Below are 24,780 nucleotides of genomic sequence, written 5' to 3'. Positions count from 1 at the left end.
CTGTGAATAAGAGACAGGATTACAAAGTGTATAACTTTCCCTTTCTGCTTTAGTTTCTGTTGCCTTTAGAGCCCTACTTTGTGATGACAATTCTTCTGGCTGAGGAAGGCAGAACAGTTTTGTTCCAGAGACAGTTATTGTTCCTGAATCGGCCAGAGGGCTTGTTGCATACAAGGTATACATATTGTTGCATACAGGGTATGCCTTTTTTCCTCCTTCTTCCAGCAGAGAATGCTGCTTTTCCAACATGCTTGGCTCTTGTTGGCTTATATAAACATTTAAATGAACAACATGTTAATATACTTGATGGACAGTGTCTTTCTAGTTCTTAACAGTTCTGAAGTTTCCCCTAGCATTTAAATGCTAGCTTTAGTTAAATCAGAATCTGCACTATTTCTGACCTGGACTAGTTCTGGAAGAGAAGTGGATGGTTATTATTTATTAAGAATCTCAAGTGTAGATCTAAACCTTGACTTCAGCATAGATTTCCTTTTATCTATGACATGGATAAGTTGCATCAGTTGAAGATTATTTTTTAATTGTTTTTCTTTACTACTTGAAGTAATTCACTGTCATTCTTTTATCTTTCAGTTAAATTGTTTGAAGTAATTGAAACTGAGAAAACATTGTACTTAGTAATGGAATATGCCAGTGGAGGTAAGTCAATGCTCTCTTCTGCTTCTGTGAGTAAGTTGGAAATATATGAATATGAATATGGAGGTTCAGCTGATATAATACACTTCATTGTCTTTTGCATGATTCATAGTTCCATGAAAATCATAGTCAGAACTAAAAACATTTCTACTTGGTGATGCTTTGTCATCTACTGATGTATTTTTAAAACAGGACTGCACAGCTACACTCTGGGTATGACATTCTGGAGAGGAGGTTTATTTTTATTTCTTTATCAATTTATTTATTTTCACATTTATATTCTGCTCTTCCTGCAAACAGGCTCAATGTTTCACAATAGGTAGTTAAGCCATTAAGCATCACAACAAATTAATAAATACTTAAAACACACTAAAACAGGATAGTTTAAAACAGGTTGCACCATTTGTTGTATGCACAATCTGCAAACTAGTGCCACTGGACACTGAGGTGTATATAATTTGAATGATGACTTCAGCAGGGGAGGCTGACTTTTTTGTTTTTGTTGGACAGCTGCCGCTTCAGCCAAAGGCCTGGTAGAACAGCTCCATTTTACTGGCCCTGTAAAACAGTAGAAGGTCCTGTGGGGCTCTGGTCTCATGCAGGAGCATGTTCCACCAGACTGGGACCAGGGCAGAAAAAGTCCTGGTTGTGGTCAAGCTAAAGAGACATTCCTCAGGCTGGGGACAGTCAGCAGATCTTGATCATCAGAGTGCAAGGCTCTTCAGGGCACATATGGGGAGAGACAGTCCCTCACATATGTTGGTCTCAGGCTGCACAAGGCTTTGAAGGTCAATACCAGTACCTTGAAGCGGATCCAGTACTCAGTTGGTAGCCAATGCAGTTGGTGTAATGGTGACTGAATGCATGTCCCACAGGCAGTGCAGTCAGCAGGTGCGCTGCCACGTTTTTGCACCAGCTGGAGTTTCTGGATGAGCCACAAGGGCAAGCCTGCATAAAGTGAGTTATTGTAATCAAGCCTGGAAGTGACCATAGCTGAATTCTGGGGGAGAGGAAAGGAGTTAGTTTCCTGATCTTCCAGAAATGATAAAAGGCAGACCTAGCAACTGTGGTGACCTGGGCCTTTGTGGAAAGTGAGACATCCAGAACCACCCCCAGGCTCCTCCTCTTCTGGATTGGCACAAATTATGCACCATCCAGGGTAGGGAGCTTGATCCTTGACTCCTGTCCCTCAACTCAGGTATAGGACCTCCATCCTTGTTGGATTAAGTTTCATCTAGCTCTGCTGTAACAATCCAGATGCAGCCTCCAATGCCCTGGTCAGATTTTCTGGGGTGGAGTCCAGGCAGCCATCCATCAACAGATAGAGATGGATGTCATCTACATACTGCTAACATCCCAGTCTAATAATAATAATAATAATAATACATTCTAAGTCTAAACCCCTGGACCAGCTGGGCATGGTGCACATATATATGTTAAATAACATTGGTGAGAGAATCACCCCCTATGGCACTCCACATTCAAGTGGGTGTCGTGGGGATACTCCCTCACCAAGTGCCACCCTCTGTCCCTGATCACAAAAAAAGGAAGAAACCTTTGGATATGCAAGACCAGTCATCAACACACTGCTGTCTTCCAGGAAACCACCACAAATCCAATTTATGAAACAACAGGCATTCTGATAGTGCTGACACAAGTGTAAGGATTTCTTGAGAACAAGGTTCAGGGCTCTAGATTTCTTCTTCCTTATAGGTTTTCACCCAGATAGCAACAGAAGCCACTGCTTTCACAGTTCTCTCTGTTCGTCCTCACATCCAGTATTTCTTCATGGGTGCATCCCTTCTCAGTCATTCTGCAGTGCACTGCTTTCCCAGTTGAGATCTACTCAAGATCTTCAGAGCACTCCACAAAGGTCCCTTCAAGACCCTAAGGTAGATTCCCCCTATGATTCTGTCCTATAAGTTTCCCTTCCTGCTTTCCATCATCTCAGACAGAAGAGTTTTGGAGCTCAGAACTCCATCTATAAGAAAGGAACATAGCATCTTCCACAAGGACTCGGTGGTATTATGGACTGACCCCCACCTCCATCCCAAAGGTCAGATCTTCTTTACACAAAAGTCAAAAGCTACCACTCTTGTCATTCTGCGCTTGTCCAAGTCACTCTTACAAATGGGAATGATTACACTGGATGTATGCAGAACCATGAAAATTTTCATCAAAAGTACCACAGATTTTGAATTTTCAGATACCCCTTTTTGCATTGTTCCACGCTTCACCCATGGGTAAGAAGACTTCCATATCTACAAGCACCAGGAATTTTCCTCACATACAAGATCAACATCTCCCAATCCCCGTCAGGATTATCGTCTAGTCCATTAGGGGTGCAGTATCCACAGCATCTTTGTCCTCAGTGCTCCCCACAAGGTGTTCTGCAGAGCATCTACCTGACTTTTCTTTTCTACTTATAAAAATACTGTAAGCTGGACAATTATGCCTCAGCCATTGTAGTTTTTTGCATGTTTTCCTCAATTGGCTCCTCAAGTTTTTTCTTCCTGGAATGGAGTAATGTTTCCTTATCCCCCGTGAAGATACCCACTGATGGAAGATGAATAATTAATTGAACATACCTTGTGGCCAAGCTTTCTTCAGTGGACTGAAGGATATCCTTTCCCATCTCGATTGTGACCAGGAGACTACTGTGAATAGGGAACTTACTTTCAGTGAGAAACTAAGTCAATGCCCATTCAGTTGCATCCTGTACACAGGACACTGTTCTAAGTTCAGATACTCTTTAGTTCAACAAATGAGACATTCCGATTTCCTTCACACTGTTGCTAATCATGTTCTGAGGTATGCCTCACACTGGTAATGGAAAGAGTCTGCAGGACCATAGAACCATAGAATCACAGTTGGAAGCATAGCCCTGTCTACAGAGCAGAGTGGGAGGATTAATCCTCAAAAGGATTACCCATCATTAATTGAAAGAAACCCTTGAAGTAAGTCTAATTCTTCATTCTCCCTAACATACTACTTCCCATATGGAGTGATGTGTCTCTTTTTCCATGGAGAAATGTTTTATCTCACAAGCAGCTACCTACAGTCCTAAGTGGTACTGTCTGGGCACAGCTTTACTACCTTGTCTGCTCTTTTTACATGAGCTAGGTGTGATTTTTCACTTGCTTACCTCACTGTAATGGCTTTTCACTCAAGCTGCCAATTAAGCTTAACCACTTTGATTTAATTGGTTTAGTGTAGAGGTTGCTAAATGAGAAGTTCTGATCCAGGGCTGCCTTTGTTATAAAGAACATTTACTAGTGAACTCTTATCCCATGGTAAAATATTGCTAAAATGGGGAATTGTTGACGCTGAAGGTAATAGAAAGAGGTCTTCTATGTAATATGGGGAACTGGAGTGCCTTTTCTGTTGTCCAGATTGAGGGGTTAATTTCTTTCCACTTTTTATGAGAACTGAAAATCCAGGGAAAGGACTTGGAATATATCTTTGAGCATCCTGGATCTACTGAACCATGGTTATGGCCTTGGTAGAATACTTTGACCAAAATTGTGTTCCTGAGGAAATGCAAAAAGTCAAAGCACATCCAATTTTATCCATCAGCTGGGTTCTCAAATACTTTTGTCTTTTTTCATCTTGAATTCAGTACAGTTTAATTTTATTATTTCTGTTTTAGGAGAAGTATTTGACTACTTGGTTGCACACGGACGAATGAAAGAGAAAGAAGCACGTGCAAAATTTAGACAGGTACAGATTAAATGTAGGCCATCAGTAAAAGAATTTGAAAGTCTGTGCTGAAAGTATGGTTTATTGCTGAAGACTAATGTTGGAAATTAGAGTATTCTTGAAGCTTAGGAACAGCAAAGGGGGCAAAATGATGGTCTGCAGAGAGAGGGAGAATTGGTAGAAGTTGTTTCCCTTAATTCTTTGTACTAGATTATTTGATATAAACTACAGTAAATATTCTTAAAAGGCAACAACTGTGGGGATTAGGCGATTCATAAATGTAATTAAATAAATAAAATAAAACATTGCAAATTACTCCACATCTTTGAGAACAGAACTATTGTAAGAATCAAGAGCCCGGATCTTGCCTGATCTCAGAAACCAAGCACGGTTGGCCGTGTCTAGTATTTGGATGGGAGACCTCAAAGGAACACCAGGGGATGGCACAGAAGCAGGCAATGGCAAACGACCTCTGAATATTTGTTGCTGTGATTTGATGGGGTGGGGTGGGGAGAATCAAGAGGAAATCCCTAAAATCCTTATCTGAACTGTCACTGAAAATATAGTGTTCATCAATATTATTAAACTCATTATATCAGTAAACTGGTTTACTGATATTCATTATTGGCATGAATACAGTTTATAAATACCAGCTCTGTTCTGTCAAATAAATTTAACAGAGTATTCTCCATTTGGGCCATTGTTTCTTAGACTTACTTTCTATATTTGGCTGAAGAAGTAAATTTAGAAATGAGTGGGCTGGTTTGGGGAGAAAATGTTTAGTGAATGTCAAAGAAATTAGTTAGCATATTAAAACTTTTGGTTCCTATAGTATGTAAGGAAAGGAAATATGAAGGCTGAGTCAATTCAAGGTAGATTGCTGTATTTTGGATCTTTACCTCTTGATCCATCATAATACGGACTGAAGTTGAATCTAGCTCCAGGTGACATTTCAGGGGTGATTGATCTTCCATTTCTGGCTTGGAGAGCCTTCAGAGGAAAACATCAAAGGGCACACTTTCAGACCCACTCCAAATTAGTTAAAATTGGTGCAAGGGTCAGCCATGGCCTCCTTTAGGTGCTGGCAGCTTTCTGCCTAGGGGTATGCAAAAAAAAAAAAAAAGTATTTTTCAGGTTCAGGTATATTGGACCCCCAAAAAATCGGTATTTCATAATGTTCCCTAATCCCAAAACTGGTATGGTATTTGGATTCAGGAAATATTCAGGAAACCCAGTTTTTTCCATCTCCATTATACCCAATGGTATATTATACCTACTGGACCATATTATACCCATTGGTCCCCATAGGGTATAATGGAGAGTCAATCCAGGGGTATTTGGGGCTCTTGGGGGGCTGTTTTTTGAAGCAGAAGCACCAAATTTGCAGCATAGCTGCTGGTACCTTTCTTCAACCCCCCCCCCCCAAAAAAAAAGAGTTTTGAAAGGATTGGACCAGGGGGTCTAATTCAGTGGGCCCCCAAAGAAGATGCTCCCATACTCAATTGCAGGGGTGGCCAAAGTTGTTTAATGTAAGAGCCACATAGAATAAATGTTAGATGTTTGAGAGCTGAAAGACATGAATGTCAGTTGGAAGGAAGGAAGGTAACTAGATGGGAGTGGAAAGAAAGCATCTTTAACTTTAAATGCATTCTCCAAGCCACTGGCAAGCTTGGCTTGGAGAAGTAATTTAAAAAGAGAAATGCCTTTTCAAAGCTGGCTGATGGGGCAGTGAGGGCTTTGAGAGCCACACAATATCTGTGAAAGATATTCCAAGCCATAGTTTGCTTTCAATGGAGGGGGTGGGAGACATTTAAAGAGACTTTCTTTAAATGCCTTCTGTTTTCACTCATTGAGTTGTGCCATTGCTTGGATGAGGCATTTAAAGTTGTGCGCAGCTTGGATAAAGAAACCCTCTTTAAATGCCTTTTCCAAGCTATGCCACTGCTACTGCCACAGCGCAACTCAGCTAGTGGACTCAGAAGGCATTTAAAGAGCCTGCAGCCTCTTTAAATGTCTTCTCCAAGCTGTGCTGCAGCACAACTTGGCAAGTGAACTCAGAAGACATTTAATAGAAACTCTAATTTCTTTTTGGCTAACCTCCCACCCTCCCAATAAACCCCAGCAAGGTATTTTTTCAGGTTTTTGGTGTTGGTGGTGTTGTTCAGGTAAACTGAATGCACACCCCTATTCCTGACTGTATCAATCCCTGACATCATCCACAGTGATTACTTTTACAGTATATTTGGGTCTTTCAAAGATGGCATTAACATGGTGATCCTTCTTTCTGTTGTTAAACTAAAACTGCATTATGAATAATCATGCAGGTTCTTAAGTTATACTTATAAAATTATTATCTGAAGCAAAAGGAATGTTTTAAAATGTAAGTTTAAACATACAGACTTAAGCATCTAGTAAGGCATACTGAGAGATAAAATTAGAATAGTTTTTTGCAATATATTGTATTGAGTTTTTTGTAGATGTTCTCTTAATAATAATCATGGTGGTATTTCAGATTGTGTCTGCTGTGCAGTACTGTCATCAAAAATGCATTGTTCATCGTGATCTTAAGGTATGTTTACTTTATTTCATTCAGGAATTAGAAATATGCTGGACCAAAATAATTAGACTTATTATATTTTGAAATGCCATATCCACTCAAAAGGAAGATGACCCCCTTCAAAAAGAATTAATTATCCATCAATTTCTTTTTACTGGACATGATTGTAACTTGTATGAGAATGTAAGATGACACCCCCCTTTCTTCCTCTTCTTTTTTAATGGTATACCTGGAGAAACACCAGCCTTGCATTGGAGTAAATACTGAAACATTTCATTGCTAAATTTTATATCTTCCAAATAAAACCTCATTTTGTTATGCATTCATATCTGTTAATGAGAGCTAGTTTGGTGTAAAGGTTAACAGCATGGACTCTAATCTGGGAGAACTGGATCTAATTCCCTGCTTCTCCACATGCACTTGCTGGTATGACTTTGGGTCAATCACAAGTTCTCTCAGACCTGTTCTCTGAAGAGCATTTTCTTGAAAGAGCTCTCTCAGCCCCTCCTACCTCATAGGGTGTATGTTGTGGGGAGAGGAAGAGAAAGGAGATTATAAGCCAACCATAGATTCCAAGTGAGGGCAGGGTATAAATCCAGTCTCTTCTTCTTAAATATAGTGATGTACAGTATATTTTCCTACTGGTAACAGAGATGTGTAAATATATGTGTTGCTGATGTAATACCAGCTCCCTGATGCTTATGTCATGGAGGCAACATCCGATCCCCTTTCTGCTCATATCATTCATTGGGTTCCATGTCCTGTTTATTCATTGTTAAACATGTGCTTCAATTCACTTTTTTACATTAACCCCTTCTCTTCTACCATTGAGCAATGCAGACACCCCTAGCCAAAAACTTGTTAGTCTCCAATCCTGAATCTCTTCACTGTAGCCCAGAACAAAAGTAATGCTGCCTCATCTTCTAATTATGTTTCAGAGACTGGGGTTACTCTCCCCCTCTTTATCAGGTTTACTCACATTCATTCTCCTCTTCAGCCTGTGAATTCCGTGTCCTTCATTCTGGAAACTAACTACTATGGTTATCATTAAATCTGCAGTAGTGGTTTTACTAATCATGGTTAATTCCTATATTTGTGGTTGTGAACTGTGATTTGGAGCAAAAATATTGGTGCAAATGTAAATCTAACCATGGTTAGCTCTCTGAAATGAAAGCGGTGGAAAGCTAGTCCAAGTGAGATTAATAAAAGGGAACACAGGTTGTGGCAAATCAAATGCAAGACTGTGATCAGGCAGGCAAAAAGGGGCTATGAGGAGCATGTTGCAAAAAACCCCATAAAGACCAACAATAAAAATTTCTTCAAATATATTAGAAGCAGGGAACCAGCCAGGGAGGCAATGCGGCCCTTGGATGACCAAGGGGGTAAAAGGATTACTGAAGGACGATAGGGAAATGGCTGAGAAGCTGAATGCATTTTTTGCCTCCGTCTTCACTGTGGAAGACAAGAAGTGTTTGCACGCTCCAGAACCACTAATTTTGGAAGGGGTGTTGAAAGACCTGAGTCAGATTGAGGTGGCAAGAGAGGAGGTCCTACAACTGATAGACGAATTAAAAACTAAGTCACCAGGTCGGGATGGCATACATCCAAGAGTTCTGAAAGAATTCAAAGTTGAACTTGTGGATCTCCTGACAAAAATATGTAATCTTTCATTGAAATCTGCCTCCATTCTTGAGGACTGGAAGGTAGCAAATGTCACCCCCATCTTTAAAAAGGGTTCCAGAGGGGATCCGGGAAATTACAGGCCAGTCAGTCTGACTTCAATACTGGGAAAGTTGGTAGAAACCATTATCAAGGACAGAATGAGTAGGCAAATTGATGAACACAAGTTATTGAGGAAGACTCAGCATGGGTTCTGTAAGGGAAGATCTTGCCTCACTAACCTGTTGCATTTCTTTGAGGGGGTGAACAAACATGTGGACAAAGGAGACCCAATAGATGTTGTTTACCTTGAATTCCAGAAAGCTTTTGATAAAGTTCCTCATCAAAGGCTCCTTAGAAAGCTCGAAAATCATGGAGTAAAAGGACAGATCCTCTTGTGAATCAAAAACTGGCTAATTAATAGGAAGCAGAGAGTGAGTATAAATGGGCAGTCTTCACAGTGGAGGACAGTAAGCAGTGGGGTGCCGCAGGGCTCGGTACTGTGTCCCATGCTCTTTAACTTGTTCATAAATGATTTGGAGTTGGGAGTGAGCAGTGAAGTGGCCAAGTTTGCAGATGACACTAAATTGTTCAGGGTGGAGAAAACTAGAGAGGATTGTGAGGAACTCCAAAGGGATCTGTTGAGGCTGGGTGAGTGGGCGTCAACGTGGCAGATGAGGTTCAATGTGGCCAAGTGCAAAGTAATGCACATTGGGGCCAAAAATCCCAGCTACAAATACAAGTAGATGGGGTATGAACTGGCAGAGACTGACCAAGAGAGAGATCTTGGGGTCGTGGTAGATAACTCACTGAAAATGTTAAGACAGTGTGTGATTGCAATAAAAAAGGCCAACACCATGCTGGGAATTATTAGGAAGGGAATTGAAAACAAATCAGCCAGTATCATAATGCCCCTGTATAAATCGATGGTGTGGTCTCATTTGGAGTACTGTGTGCAATTCTGGTCACCGCACTTAAAAAAAGATATTATAACATTGGAGAAAGTCAAGAAAAGGCCAGCTAGAACGATTAAAGGATTGGAACACTTTCCCTATGAAGAAAGGTTGAAACACTTGGGGCTCTTTAGCTTGGAGAAACGTCGACTGTGGGTTGACATGATAGAGGTTTACAAAATAATGCATGGGATGTAGAAAGTAGAGAAAGAAGTACTTTTCTTCCTTTCTCACAATACAAGAACTCGTGGGCATTCGATGAAATTGCTGAGCAGTCAGGTTAAAACAGATAAAAGGAAGTACTCCTTCACCCAAAGGGTGATTAACATGTAGAATTCACTGCCACAGGAGGTGGTGGCGGCAACAAGCATAGATAGCTTCAAGAGGGGGTTAGATAAAAATATGAAGCAGAGGTCCATCAGTGGCTGTTAGCCATAGTGTGTGTATATATGTGTGTATGTGTGTGTGTGTGTATATATATATATATATAAAAATTTTGCCACTGTGACACAGTGTTGGACTGGATGGGCCATTGGCCTGATCCAACATGGCTTCTCTTATGTTCTTATGAATTGGGGAATTTGAAAGTGAAGAGACAGGAAAAGATAGATTGTCCTAATGGGTCTTTAATCGTGGTGAGATGCTTGGAAAACATTCCACATGGACTGGGCTTATATGGATATGTTTTAGAAAGTGTCATGGTTCTGTCTGAATATGTATGAAGGAACTGAACCAAGACGAGGCAAAATCTGCCAATGTGGGGAAGGTGAAGCAGGAAAAAGTAAGATGAGCCCTGCAGATCTTTGCAGGGTCTCCATTTGTGGGGGGGTGTCTTTTTTTCATTATTTCCTCTTTCCCTGCTTCCTTCTGTCCTTCTCACCCACCAGCTGACCTACCTTTTTCTGCCCCCTTGTCTCCTTCCTCCCTCCCGCCGGCAGGATTTACCCAGAAAAACTATGGCCCAATTTTGCAGTGTCATTTTTTTTCTTTGTTTATATTTCAGATTCCCCCCCCCCCCCCTGCAAACCTGGGATTTTTCTCAGGTTTGTAGAAATATTTGTCTTGTCTTTGCATAGCTCCAGTCTCTGGATTTAAGTATCCACAGATAGGGCCACAGTGACATTAGATGCATTGACAGTGGCAAATTAATGGCTATCATTCAATAGTAAAATAAATCCAACAGAGCAGCAAAAATTGTTTCTTTGTAAACAGCTGTGCTACTAAAAGAGTCTTTTGTTTTAACATTTCCCAAATCTACTTTGTTCTTTCTGTACCTGCTGCAAAAGTCATTATCTGGCTCTCCTCATCTCTCATGGAGTTTTGAAAAGTCATTGCTGGCTCGTTTTTCTCTCAAAATCTGGTTTTCATTCTGGGCCTAATCATAGAGCCCTCTCAAAATGAAAGTCACCATGGCTTTTTTTGAGCAGGAACATACAGGAATGCAGTTCTGGCTGACTTGGTATCAGAAGGTGTGACCTAATATGTAAATTTCCTACTGGGCTTTTTCTACAGAAAACCCCCATGTGAAACAAGGGTGATGTCAGGGGGTGTGGCCCAATATGCAAATGAGTTCCTGCTGGGCCTTTTCTACCAAAAAAGCCTTGAAAGTCACTATAAAGTGTCCACTGCTAAAGTAAGTGATTGAGACACCATGAGATTCACTTTGAAAAATGAAGCTAGAAAATCTAATTCTGAAATCAGATTGAACATTTTTTAACACTAAAAGAATGGATTAATCCATTTGTATGGGCTTTGGAATTGACTATAATGATGAGGAAATCAAGACAGCATACAAAACTATGCTTTCCTAAAGAGGTACAACTAAATCTGCTTGTTTTAGATAGGAATCAGTAGATGATTTTTGGTAAGGCTAGTATTGTTTGAATTCCTAAACTGAGCATCATTGTTTAGATGCTATCCCAGTGTTTTCTCCACATCCATGACAATATCCAAACAATGCTCATATTGTATTTAGACCTCTGATTATGAGCTTTGTGGTGTTCTCAGCTGGTTCCTAGTATTACAGATTGTGTCTTTTCATAGAGCTTCTTGGGAATTGTTATTTGGTTGGGTGGATCAGCACAGTGCTTCCGTGATTATTTAGACTGCTGGCTGCAGATGGAGCCCAAGAGCATTGTTCTGTAACTTATAGTACCTTAAAAAAAACACAGAAAACTTTAAAGTTCATCTGTCAGGAATAAAAAGGATTAAAGTTTCAGGTTCTGAGCATGCGCCCATAATGGCTACTAACAGTTGCCTAGTCTGGAGGCCTCAGTTGCCTAGTCTGCCAAGACATCAGCACAAAATAAGTCTCACTGTATATCAAGAATGGCCAAGAGTTTCAAAGTAAGGTTGTCTATCATAATAACATAGCACAAGTATGGCTTGCAGTACAAGTTTATGTTAACAAGTTAATTATTTGTAATTCAATTCAGTTTTTTTCTTATGGTCTGTGACCAGCACAGATCGTTATATACACTGCTCAGAATTTTAAAAGTGGTCCATCAGTTAAATGGCTGGGGTATAAAAACAAATTAAAATAGCATCACTAAAAGAAAAGAAACCTTTACTAAGCCTATAACATTTTTGTACTATTCTGGCTGATAGCAGCAGTCATGCTTATGAGCTACAGTAAAATCACGTATGACACAACTGATAAAAGTTCCAGCTTTCTTCTTATTCTAAATATGCATCTTTTCAGACTTCTGCACTTAAAACATATATTCTAATAGTAACATTGGCCAAATCTTTGAATGCTTAAATCCGGTGTCTGTTGATACGAATAGGCAAAGAACAGATCTTTCTACAAACCTGAAAAGAGCCCCAGGATTGCAAGAAAATGTGAAATTAAAAAAACAAACAAACCCAAAACAGGGAGTTTAAAAAAAGATAAAAAGAGCACCTGTAACTTTAAGCAGCAGACTTCCTCAGTGACTTGGCAACCATAGTGTTCTAGGCTGGATTTGAGTGAGTAGAAAGGAAGAGATGAGAGGTAGGGTGATTTCCAGGCCTAATTTTGATTTTGAGGGAGGACTCGTTGGGGCCATGCCTGATTAGGGTTGCCAGCTCCGGGATGGGAAATTCCTGGAGATTTTGCAGTGTGGTAGTCTGAGGAATACATGGTTTGGTGAGGGGAGAAGCCTCAGCCAAATATAATGCCATAGAGTCCAGTCTTCTAAGCAGTCGTTTTCCCCAGGGGTCAGATCTCTGTTTTTTGAAGTTCAGTTGTAATTCTGGAAGATCTCCAGGTCCCACCAGGATGTCGGCAATAGCAACCTCTGGATGATTTGATACCACCTCACTTGCATGACTCAATTAGGCCTGGCTGCTCGCTACTGTTCAGCAGCAATCACTCTATGAAAGCCAATGTGTTGCAGCAGAGCTTCATAGTAGGATCTGAGAGACCCAGGTTTGAATTCCCATCTTGCTCTGGAAGCTCACTGAGTGATTTGGCCCAGTCACATACTTCCAGCATCATTTGTTTTATGGGGATAGATCAAGATGGTAGCCATATTTGTCTACCCATAGCAGTAGAAAAGAACAAGAGTCCAGTAGCACCTTAAAGACTAACAAAATTTGTGGCAGGGTATGAACTTTCACAAGTCACAGCTCACTTCTTAGTGTCTCACAAAAGCACATACCATGCCACAAATTTTGTTAGTCTTCAAGATGCTACCGGACTCTTGCTCTTTTCTGCTGTTTTATGGGGTTGTACAGATAAAAAGGAGGAGAACAAAAAAATCTGTCCCGCCGCAGGACTCGGCCAAGGGGGGAGGTCATCATCTCCGCGGCCACCCACCCATCTGAGCCCCACCAGCAAGGGCCCTCCCACGCCGAACACCGAGACCACCTAAGGCTCCCCCACTCACCACAATGCCCCACAGCGGCTCCCGGAGCCAGGCGGCAGCTGCACCAGGTCCCGCAGCCACCCAACGTGGCAGAGACCTCCCCGACACCATGGAGAGTCAGATCCTGGGCAGCAGCCAGCCGAGGAGGGGGGTCGAGGAGGATGGTGGGATTTGAGGAGAGAGAGCATCCTCAGAAGGCTATAATGCCATAGACCCCACCCTCCAAAGTGGCAATTTTCTTAATGGGAAATCAGGTTGCCAACCTCTAGGTGATGGCTGAAGAGTACCCAGAATTACAGTGGCTTTCCAGATAACAGAGATCAGATACCCTGGATACAATGGCTGCTTTGGGTGGTGGACTCTGTTGCATTATATCCTGATGAGGTTGCTTCCCTCCCCAGACCTGGACCTCCCAAGGCTCCACCCCCAAATCTCTAGGAATTTCCCAGCTTGGAGCCGGCAGCCCTAAGGGGGACAGATCTTTGTAGTTCGGAGACCCATTGTGATTCTTAGAGTTCTTCAGGTTGGCAGCCCTAGTCGGAGAGAAGGAAGCAGGAAAAGGGGAGAGGCTATGTAACTTTCAGGAAAGGGAAAAAGGAAATACGGGAGAGGAAAGTGAGGTACCTCCCTCAAGTCCTTGTGGGTTCATACATGTTATCTATATATCTAATAGCAATGTGTGGCCCCCATCTGCAATACGTAAATCTGTGGATTGCAGTCACCACTATGCTAAACATATTTTTCTGCAACTTGGGGTACTCCCTAGGTTTGCAGAAAAATCTGAAAAGTTAAAAAAGACATTGAAAGTTTAAATCCCCTTCATAATAAAAAAAACAAACAACACACACAAACACATCAGTTAAGCTGGTGATAGCCACTGCCACAGGTATCCACCAAGAGTGGCTCTGTGGCTGGGGTGGTGGTGGACACCAGGAGAGGCTCTAGACCCAGCCACCATGGCAGAGGATTCTGGGAGCTGCTGCAGACTCAGAGTGGCTCCCAGGCACCATTGCTGTCACCACTGGGCTTAAAATGGTTGGTGGGGCTTGGAGCTGCAATGGGGAGGGGGGAGATGGGATTCTCACAAGCCTCCTACTTGTATTCTGTAATTATCAGTATTTGAAAATGCTTCTTGTGAAATGTTATAGCTCTTTGGAATGACCACTTTTTCCAGGGATTATCTTTTCATGTTGATGTTTATCATTAAAGTTCTTTATTTTTTGTGTTTTCCTTTTTAGGCAGAAAATCTTCTTCTTGATGGAGACATGAACATTAAAATTGCTGATTTTGGTTTTAGTAATGAATTTACCATTGGCAATAAACTGGACACTTTTTGTGGAAGCCCTCCATATGCTGCTCCTGAACTCTTTCAAGGAAAGAAATATGATGGCCCAGAAGTAGATGTCTGGAGCCTTGGAGTCATTCTTTACACTCTAGTTAGTGGATCGTTGCCATTTGATGGTCAGAATTTAAAGGTACAGCTGAACATTTTAATTGTTTAATTCTAATAGTCTTCAGATTTTCTGTTTCAACAATAACTTTCTTCTTTTGCTAAAGGAACTGAGAGAACGGGTATTACGGGGGAAGTATCGGATACCATTCTATATGTCCACAGACTGTGAAAATCTACTGAAAAAACTACTTGTATTGAATCCAGTCAAGAGAGGGAGTTTGGAAGTAAGTAACCTAATGATTATCCTCTTTTGTGGGTGGGAAGGGAAATAGATTCCAGTACAATAAGCTGAAATACAAATGGATTATTGTCCTACCAAGTCTCCTGTTTAGTACATCAGTTCTAAACATGCTATGAGGGCTATTTTTTAAAAAAAATTCTACATTGGAGGTTCTTTTGCAGAAGAAATAATGTGCAGCCTAAATTGTTATATGTGATGATGAAACAGTCAGACACACATCCCTTGTGGAGGTGGGGGTCCTCTACTACCAGGCCCTGCACTCCAGTGGCTGATCAGGTGGCTGGTGGGGAGGACTTATGAGGAGAAAGATGAAAGCTGAGGCCACATTGCCAGCATTGCCCAGGAAGTTACGTCATCACGCCTGCAGTGTATGAGCATTGCTGTGGTATTTGGGCAAAAACTCTGTGGTAAAAACAGCTTCTACCATAGAGTTTTGGCCCAAATACCAGAACATTGCCTGGATGTCACTGGTGTGATGATGTAACTTCCTATGCAATGCTAGCAACATTGCCTGTGTTTTCCTCTTTCTCCTTGTAGGTTCCCCCATCCCCCACCAAGTTGCCAGGAGGGACCTAGAAATCCTAGTGCATAGACAGAAAATTTTAGATAGGGGGAGCCCAGGGGATAAAAATTTAGATGGGGGCCACGGGGCAGGCGAGTGAGAAAGGTGGCAGGCAACCAAGAAAAGCAGGCAAGTAAGGTGGCAGGCAGGAGAGAAAGGCAGGTGAGAAAGGTGGTGGTTGGGCAAAGAAGGTGGTGGGTGACCTGAGGAAGGGAGGCAGGTGAGAAAGGCAGGCAAGGAAAGTGGGGGGCGACTGAGAAAGGCGGCAGGATGGCAAGGAAGGCAGTAGGCAGGAGAGAAAGGAAGGCTGTGAGTGAGCGAGGAAGGCGGCAGGCAAACAGTGGAGGGGCCAGAAAGGCAAAGCAGGGGGAAGATTAGTGGGGCGTGGCCCCTCCCGGCCTCCCCCCCACGTAGCTACGGGCCTGCTGAGTCTACAAATGCGAAGAAACAGTGAATAGCTGTCATGAGCAATGCATGTGCTTAGTCTACAGGAGAGGAGTTTGCTGGTTTCTACAAAAAGCTGACTTGCATCTAGGAATTTTGTTAATCCATGAAGCTCATCTGTCAAGTCAGACTCCTTGATATCCAAGTTTTTTCATATAATATGTTTAGCATTGGGGTGTTTTTCCTCAGATCAGTACCATTAAACAAACAAATGATTAATCAAATAGGCCTTTGACTGTGAAGCAAGGTAAGAAAAGTGAAGACTACTATTAATATATTTTTTGTTATAATTAATGTAATATAATTTTGTTATAATTATATAATTTTGTGTAGGTCAAGACATCAAAACCTATTTAGATGCTGAATAGGAAACTAGCTACTATTATGTTATCATTCTGTCTTTCACATTCATGTCATTTTTATTGGGATTATGCTTCTACTGCACATTTATTTTATTATAGAGTGCTTGTGAGTTCTATGAAATATAACAGGTGTTTGAGCTTAAGAAGAGGTAACGGTTCTCAATACCTATCACTTCATTTTAGTAATTTTAACATTGCTTGTTTTATTTAAGATGGTTTAGTTTTAAAAGATACTTCTGTGCAAGTTTCCCCTTGTCATTTGGCGTGAAAGTTGTTGGGCATTGTTTCAGTAAAATACTTCAGTCAGTCTGGCACATTTAAAAACCTGCCCATGATTGTTTCTGAGTTCAGTATCCCAGAAAGATTTACTACTTATTCATATCCAATAAAATTGCAGCAAGTAATAAAATGGTTTCAGAAAGACAATATGTATTCGTCATCAGTGACCTTTCTTTCATCTTCATAGCTCTGCTTTTGTAGCTAGAGATGATGTTCCACCAAATTAATCTCATTTAATGACTTTCTGACATAGATAACCTGAACACTAAATGGGAGATATAGCCCTGTTTGCCTATGATTGCATGCAGACTGATTCTTTGTCAGATAACTAGAGAGATACCGTTACGGGTAGTTTCTGCTTCACCGATGTGGAGCATACATTGTTATAATATTTTTCTGTAAAGTGGAACAATTGGGATCAGAAGAGGTCAATTCAAGGATAGTGATCCCATAACAAAAATTTGAAATCATCAAGTTCAAATCCAAAAGATGCATGGTGCTTATATTTAGGGTTGTATTTGCTATATTTTCTGCTAGCTTCATAGCACAAGAAGTTGTAGGAGCAGATTTGACAGTGTTTGGTGGGCAGTGAGATGTAAAAAGGTTCTGGCACTTCAAAATATAGGAGACTTCTCACGTTATTTCAGTATATTATGTGAAGAACAGGATTGCATGTCCCATTCTTGTTCCCAGTCTCCACACACTGATTTCAAGTTCTGAATACTTCTTGCAAGGACAACTGTGCATGGGTAGGCATCTCTCCAGAAGCTGTATGTGCTAGCTTTGCATAATGTTTGTAAACATTAGCTTTTTGTAGTTCTAATTTGAGTTATCTGGCAACAAAAATGTGATCTTTTTAACATGGAGTCTGTACAGCCTACATCAGGGGTGTCAAACTCACTTGTTATGAGGGGCGGATCTGACATAAATAAATAAAACCTTGTCAGGCCAGGCCATGTGTGTCATATAATGTAATGCCAGGTAGAGGAGATATAAACGTTATAAAGGATGAAAACAAGCACAAAGATTTTTTAAAACTTAAAATATGCTTAGAAGATTAGCACTCTTCTTCTGTCTCCAATATCGTAAATGGACCATCTACAATATTCTTCTGATCTTCCGTTAGTTTTCGCAATATCTTGTCTTTAAGATACATATCTTGTTTGTCACCATTAATTTCATTTCCCCTATATAAATAGGAGTAAAAATCCCAAACTATGCGCTTCATATCTTCTAGTAGCGCTCTTTGATTACCATCTTTGTCCTTTAAAACCTTTATTATTTCTCTCTCTCGTTCTTTCCTAATTTTATAGGCCAGCCATTTACCTGGCTTATTTGCATTTTCAAAAAATTGTACTTTAGCGAACCGGACCTTTTTCTCCATCTCTTCCAAGTGTATTAGATGGATCTTATGTTGCAACATCTTTATTTCTAACTTAATTTCTTGTAGGGTGGGTTTCTCTTTTAATTGTTTCTCCTTTCGTTTAATTAAATCTGTCAGATCTGTCAACAGTCTATTTTCCTCCCGTCTTTTATAAGCATTAAAGCTGATGGCTAAACCCCTCATATATGCTTTACTCGTTTCCCACAAAATACTATAAGATTTGTCTTTCTGCATGTTTAATTGGAAAAAAACATTCATCTCCTTCTTGGCATAATTTATAAATTGTTTATCTTCCAGAAGTTTGGTATTCATTCTCCACCCTGATCTTTTCTTAACATCTTTCATTACCATTATAATAGGGTTATGATCGGCCATCGTATTAGGGAGAATTTCTATTTCTTCAATTAATTTCATTAATCCTGCCGACATCCAAACCATGTCGATACGGGACCATGAGTTGTGTCTACCCGAAAAGAAGGTAAAGTCACTTTTGGTAGGGTTTAAGGTTCGCCAAACGTCAACTAAGGTAAATTCGTCTACCAACCTAAAAAAAGCCTCTGGTAGTGTATTACTTCCAGACCTCTTAGATCTTTTTTTTAAACTTCTAGAACTTCTATCTAGGTCTGAGCATGTTACCGCATTAAAATCACCTAATAGACAAATCTTATCATAGTTATGATTGCTAATTTCCTCATGTAAGTCCTTGTAAAACTTACTCTGGTTGTCATTTGGTGCATAAATGTTAACCAACAGAATTTTAAAAGATTCTTGGATTATTTCAACCCCCTGGAATCTTGCATCAGCCGATTGGAAAATCATTTTGGCCTGTAAGTCATCCCTAACATATGTAACTAATCCCCTTTTTTTCTTTTGGAGCTCAGATGTTATAAACGCCTTCCCTAGTTTTTTATTCAATAATAACAATTCATCCTTCTTTTTCAGATGAGTCTCCTGTAGACATATAACATCTAAGTTTAATTTCTTTAATTGAAGAGATATACGTTTCCTCTTTTGTGGAGAGTTCAGACCGTTAACATTTAGAGACAGAATTTTTAACAGATTCATCATTTATAAGATTCAGTAACCTTTAGTTCAGCTTAAAAGTTTTTCTTCTTTCTCTGTGCCCTGGTCTCTCTCAGATTCCGTTCCTCCCCCTGTACTTCCCCCTCCTCTTGTTCGTTTAAAAATGCAAGATCAGCTAACTCGGCCGGGCCGCTCTGGCTCTCCTTAATCTGATCCTCTTTAGAGTTCCTTCTCTCTGGTTTCTTTGACCATGTTCTTATTTGGTTCCTTACAAAATCTTCCGCCTTCTCATGGGAATCAATCTTGTATCTTGTACCTACATACGTAAACAGTAACCCCTCCGGGATCAACCATCTGTACATTATTCCTTGATTTTGTAACATTGCAGCTAGATTCATATAAAGTTTCCTCTTATGTCTTATTACCCAGGGTGTCTCTCTCATAACTTTAATCCTTGTTCCTTTAATCATAAGAGGTTGGTCCCTTAATTCTTGCCAGATTTTCCCCTTAATACACCTTCGCACGAACTTTACATGAACCTCTCTCGGAAGATCATTCTTCCTCGCATAGTGTGATCCAACTCTGTATATACAATCAATTTCCCTTTCTATCTCCTCTTGATCTGTCTTTATAACAGTTGTCAGAGCTTCTGCTATAGTTTCCACTAAGTTTTCACCTTTTTCCTCGGGAATATTCACCAACCTAAGTATATAATCCGCTTGTCCCAATTCTAATTTAGCCATTTTAATATCGTATTCTTCCTGTTTTATCACAATTTCTCCTATCCTCTGATCTGTTAATCTAAGCTTTTCCTCTATAGATTTCGTGATATTAACAACTTCGGCAATATCCTTCTTTGTCTCCTTACATTTCTCATCTAGAGCTTCTATTTTATTTGCTAGTCCTTCTATCTGAGTACTCAATGTCGCTTGAGCCTGTTTTAAGGCCTCTAAAAAGGATTGTTGAATCTCTTTGAGGGAATCTTGGGAGATTGTTGCTCCTATTGACTTTGGTTGCCCTGGCGAGGACTTGGCTTTCACTTGCTGTGACATCTTAAACTATTGCTTGAAATACCTATTTCCCTTGTTTACTTGGATAAAGCATACGCTTTCCTCTCTGGTCAGGAATTTCTCTCTAACCAAATTCTAAATCCAATTTTCAAACAAAATTTTAGACAAATTTTCACACGGAATTTCAAACAACCTCCTCCTTCTCCTCTCTGATCAGAACTTTCCTCTCTAATCCAAATTTCAAGCGGAGTTTCAAATAGAATTTCCCACAGCCGCCACCTTCTACTTCTAAATTACAACTGCCCCCTTAAGGTCATCAAGGATTCACTCCCCCCCTTTTTTTTTCCTCTTCTCCCCTATCCCCTATCCAAGTCCCAACGAGACCTTTTCTCCTAAGAAAAGACGTTGTAAATAGTAAGTGAAAAATGAGGGGAAAAAAAGAAAAAAGAAAAGAGACAGCGGTCACACAGTAGAATCAAAGTCAGTTGCCAATGCCAATTGCCGATGCAGAGACAGTCAAAGTCAGTTACCAATTCAGAGTCTTACTTTCTCTGCTATTTTCCCAAAGTTCAAGGAAGAGCCGATGTTTATCCTCCGTAAACCTCCCAAACAATGGCTAATTAGTCTCAAACAAGCTACGTCAAGCCTCTCCCATCTCTTTTCTTCCTCTTCTCACCACGGGCCGGGAAGAGCTGGAGACACCGAAGAAGCCACTCGCTGCAACCGGGTTGTTGCCAAGTCAGTCTACAAGACGGCACGTTAGCTCTACCTTCGCCTCCGCCTCCACCACCTCTGCGCCTCTCGCCCTCTCCGCTCCCGCACAGTCCCCACCACGGAGGGTGACGTACCGGGCTTCTCCTTTTCCTCACAAAACGAGCAGCTGGTATATCTTCGGTTCCAAACAAACAGGAAAGTTCACACAGAGCTCATAAGAGGAATATCAGGAAACGCTCCAAACCAAAACACAAATCCACGCTGACCCCAACTCATCCGCAGAACCGCCTTCCAACAGATTCCTCCTTGTTCCGGAGGTCGGAGCTAAGTCGCCAATGGCGCCGCTCGGCTTCGGGACAGGGAAAGAGGGCAATGCCTACAGAGATAAACTCCCTCTGGCACTTTCCCCCGCCCCCTCCGTGTACTAGCCCCCTTCAACTGGAGGTCTGTACGGGCCCGCAAGCCCCCCTGTGAAGCCTCTGTTCGACGCGTCTCAGCAGAGCTCACCGAAACGCCGCCGCTTCACCCCGCCACAAACTGGAAGTTTTCTACAGCGAGAATAGTTTTTGCCAAACATTGGCGACAAAGGTATTGTCCTGAATTAAATGAGGTGGTTGATAAAATTTTGAACGCAGCTGAAATGGATATACTTTCGAATATGTTAAAAGGAGAGCTCAAACAGGAGGCTAGTAGGAAATGGGATAAGTTTTATAAATGGTATGAGGAAAAATGGCACAAGTCTAGGTAGAAGTATTTAGGGTTATAGAAATGGTTTGTTTTACATTATTAGTTAAAGATATCTATATACAATAATTATAGAATTAACTCTTGTAATTATATAATTTTCTGTGAAAATTTTGCTTCTTCTGATTTAAACCACAGATGATCCTCCTTAAGGATAAATGACATGTTAACAACTATATATGTCTTTTATATATGCTGAACGCTTTATTGCATGTTAATGTTCTGTTTTTGGATTTAATAAATAATTCAAACTCAAAAAAAAAAGAAGAAGATTAGCACTCTTGCAATATTTTGTTTATTTAACAGTATCTGATAACTGATACCTCTTACTCTGAATTATTGCATCAAAATCTGGAGACAGTGTAGCAAACTTGAATATGCCGTTCAGGTGTGTGTGTGTGTGTGTGTGTGTGTGTGGTTTGCAAACCTACGTTTGATTTATGGACATTCATTGCAGAAATCTCATGGTCAATGCTTTGAACCTAAGATCCAGGGGAAAACATGAAATGGCTGGGCATTATGAGCTTTTGTACATACGTTGCTTCATGTCCTGGTCAGCCAGTGGAGAAAATAGAGGCTTTGCTCTGTAGCTCCTGTGCAGTTAGGCAAGCCTGACAGAGCAAGCTGTGATGCAGAAGGAAGCAAGAGAGAGAAGGAAGCAGATGACAGTGAGTTGCTCACATGCCTGATAAGAGCCATTCGGGGGCCTGATCTTGCGCTTGGGCTGCATGTTTGACACCCCTGGCCAGATGCTCTGTCACAAAAAGCCTGATGGATCAGTGCTGCTCCACAGTCCTTACAGCACTTGCCAATAAAAAGCATTTTAAGAAAGTTTTTACATGCCTTGCATCAGCTTTTTTACTAATGTTGGTAGTTACAATCGCCATGATTTCTTGCCTTTTTAATATGCTTTGCTAATATTCCTTATCGGTACAGTTTTAGGAATTTGACCCTATGATAGGGTTGGCAGCTCTGGGTTGGGAAATACCTGGAGATTGGGTGTGGAGCCTGAGGAGGGCAAGGTTTGGTGAGGGAAGGGACTTCAACAGGGTAGAATGCCATAGAGTCTGCATTCTAAAGCAGCTATTTCTCCTGGTGAACTGATCTCCAGTCACCACCTGGAAGTTGGCACCACCTGGAGGTTGTACATTTCCCTCCAATTCCCAGTCAAGTTGTGACAACAGTCTTACAAGAATTCAGTGCTTGCTATTGGTTCAAAAACTGGTTGCTGCCAGAACATGGTGTTTAAAGAAGAGTAGAAAAATGCTGTAGAAATGTTTGACTGTGTTTGCCTTTAAATGGAACACTGGGAGTCACATACGGCGAGTCACAGTATGTCACAAAGTTGGGCATATATAGTAATAAACCAAATAAAGTTCTGTTAAAAAAATCATACAATATATAGCAGTGGAATGGATGAATCAGCAGAAATCACTACCACTGAACTTTTAGCTTATCTTCTTTGGAGGGTTTTAAACAGAGGCTAGATGGCCATCCAACAGCAATGCTGATGATTCTGTGAATTTAGGCAGATCATAAGAAGCAGGAAAGGTTGCATCAGTGCTTAGTTCTCTTGGCCCTTTCTTACACGCCCAGGGAAAATGCTGTTCACCACTTTGGGGTCAGACAGCAATTTTTCTCCAGGCCAGTTTGGCCAGGGATCCTGGAGAGGGGTTTTTTTTTTTGCCATCTTCTGGGTGTGGAACAGGTATCATCGGGGGGTATGTGTGGGGAGGTATTTGTGAATTTCCTGTATTCTGCAAGGAAGTGGGCTAGATGACCCTGGAGGTCCCTTCCAACCCCATGGTTCTATTCTATTATTCTTGGTCAGGAACTTATTTGTGTGCAAAGTACATACTTCAGTTATGTGTTTTGTACACAGATTGAGGCATCTGATTCCGTTCATCTGTTGAAGTCTTGTGTGAGTTTTCCTGCTTACAAGTCTTTAGATGCAGCAATAAACAAATACTTGAATGTTTCCCCTATGATTCATTTTCTAGCAAATAATGAAAGACCGATGGATGAATGTTGGCCATGAAGAAGAAGAATTAAAGCCATATATTGAGCCTGAACCAGATTTTAATGACACCAAAAGAATAGGTGAGAATTTTTATATGATCATCTTTGTCTTCCAGTTCTTTACTACTTAATCTAATTCCTCATTTTTTATAAGTATATGACAGATTTTTTTATCTGACAGTTTTGCCAGTTTATTTTATTAGTTTGATGGAATGGTTCCTGTTTAACCAGTTTTCTCCTGTGGAAGTTATTTTGAAACAATTCCTAGGAAACTTCTCCCTCATCTAACTTGTTCTTCTGTTGCCATCTGATTCTATCCATTCCCACTACTCACTGTCAATTTCCTCCCCCACTCTCTTCTTTTGCTGAAATTTTCAAGAAAGATTTGTGATTTGTACCATTCTGCTTATGGATCTTTTCCTGAAAAAATCCATCTGGATGGCCAAGTCTGAAACAGGAAATATTCTTATATCAAAAACATATATGTGCCTTCCCAAGATACAACAAAATCTGTACAGCAGGGCTAGCCAGGGTTGGTACCTTGGTTTCAACAAACCCAGGTGTGAAAAGAAATACTTTTAAAATGCTAAAAAAAAAAAGACTTTGTTTTGTTTTTAACCCTCATTTCTATGGCTGGGTTTGGGAGGCATTTGGGTATTACTATAGCAGCTAAAAATTGCACTCAACATGGAGGTAGTGTTGTGAGCCACCAGCATTCATGAGGAGAGGAAATGTTGGTAAAAGGGGGGGAGTGGGAAGGGAGAAATGGAAGGTGGGGCAGCAGAGCCTGTGGGTGGAAATGGTATCTGTCCCCATGAGCCCTTGTGGATCTCAGTTTGCTACACAGATATCTCTATGGGAGTATATGAGAATGAGTTGACACATTTAGATGTGTATGATTAAGGGAAAAATCATTCTATGGTGTTTTTCTTAATAGATATAATGGTCACAATGGGTTTTGCAAGAGATGAAATTCATGATTCCTTAGTAAGCCAAAAATATGATGAAGTCATGTCTACATACCTGCTCCTAGGTAGAAAACCACCTGAGGTAAGTTATTGTTACTGTTATCTGTTAGTTTTGAAATTGTTATTGTCTGGTAGAGATTGTTGACATGTGAATATATTTTGCAGATTGTTGGGAATATGGTGTTAGGCCTCATAGTTTTTGCTTGC

At 40.7% G+C, this 24,780-nt stretch overlaps 1 protein-coding gene across 10 annotated transcripts in view; it reads left to right on the top strand.

Annotated features, from left to right (window-relative positions):
• The window catches only part of MARK1 (microtubule affinity regulating kinase 1), a 114,251-nt gene that overhangs the window by 65,517 nt on the left and 23,954 nt on the right, over nt 1-24,780 (top strand). For 9 of the 10 annotated variants that reach the window (XR_009555793.1, XR_009555790.1, XM_060246498.1 and 6 more), the window contains exons 5-11: nt 592-657; nt 4,304-4,374; nt 6,866-6,922; nt 14,609-14,845; nt 14,928-15,047; nt 23,587-23,686; nt 24,543-24,655. Coding sequence is in view for 8 of the 10 variants with exons in the window: in XM_060246498.1 (XP_060102481.1) it covers nt 592-657; nt 4,304-4,374; nt 6,866-6,922; nt 14,609-14,845; nt 14,928-15,047; nt 23,587-23,686; nt 24,543-24,655 (764 nt within the window). In the remaining 2 variants the exon portion in view is untranslated. Of the gene's footprint in view, nt 1-53; nt 176-591; nt 658-4,303; nt 4,375-6,865; nt 6,923-14,608; nt 14,846-14,927; nt 15,048-23,586; nt 23,687-24,542; nt 24,656-24,780 lie in introns of all 10 variants that reach the window. The other variant, XM_060246562.1, reaches the window with a different exon arrangement.

The sequence above is a fragment of the Heteronotia binoei genome, chromosome 1, assembly GCF_032191835.1.
Source record: "Heteronotia binoei isolate CCM8104 ecotype False Entrance Well chromosome 1, APGP_CSIRO_Hbin_v1, whole genome shotgun sequence".
Lineage (NCBI taxonomy): Eukaryota > Metazoa > Chordata > Lepidosauria > Squamata > Gekkonidae > Heteronotia > Heteronotia binoei.
The sequence above is the reverse complement of the archived record's forward strand: the minus strand, read 5'-3'. Positions and strand labels throughout refer to the sequence as shown.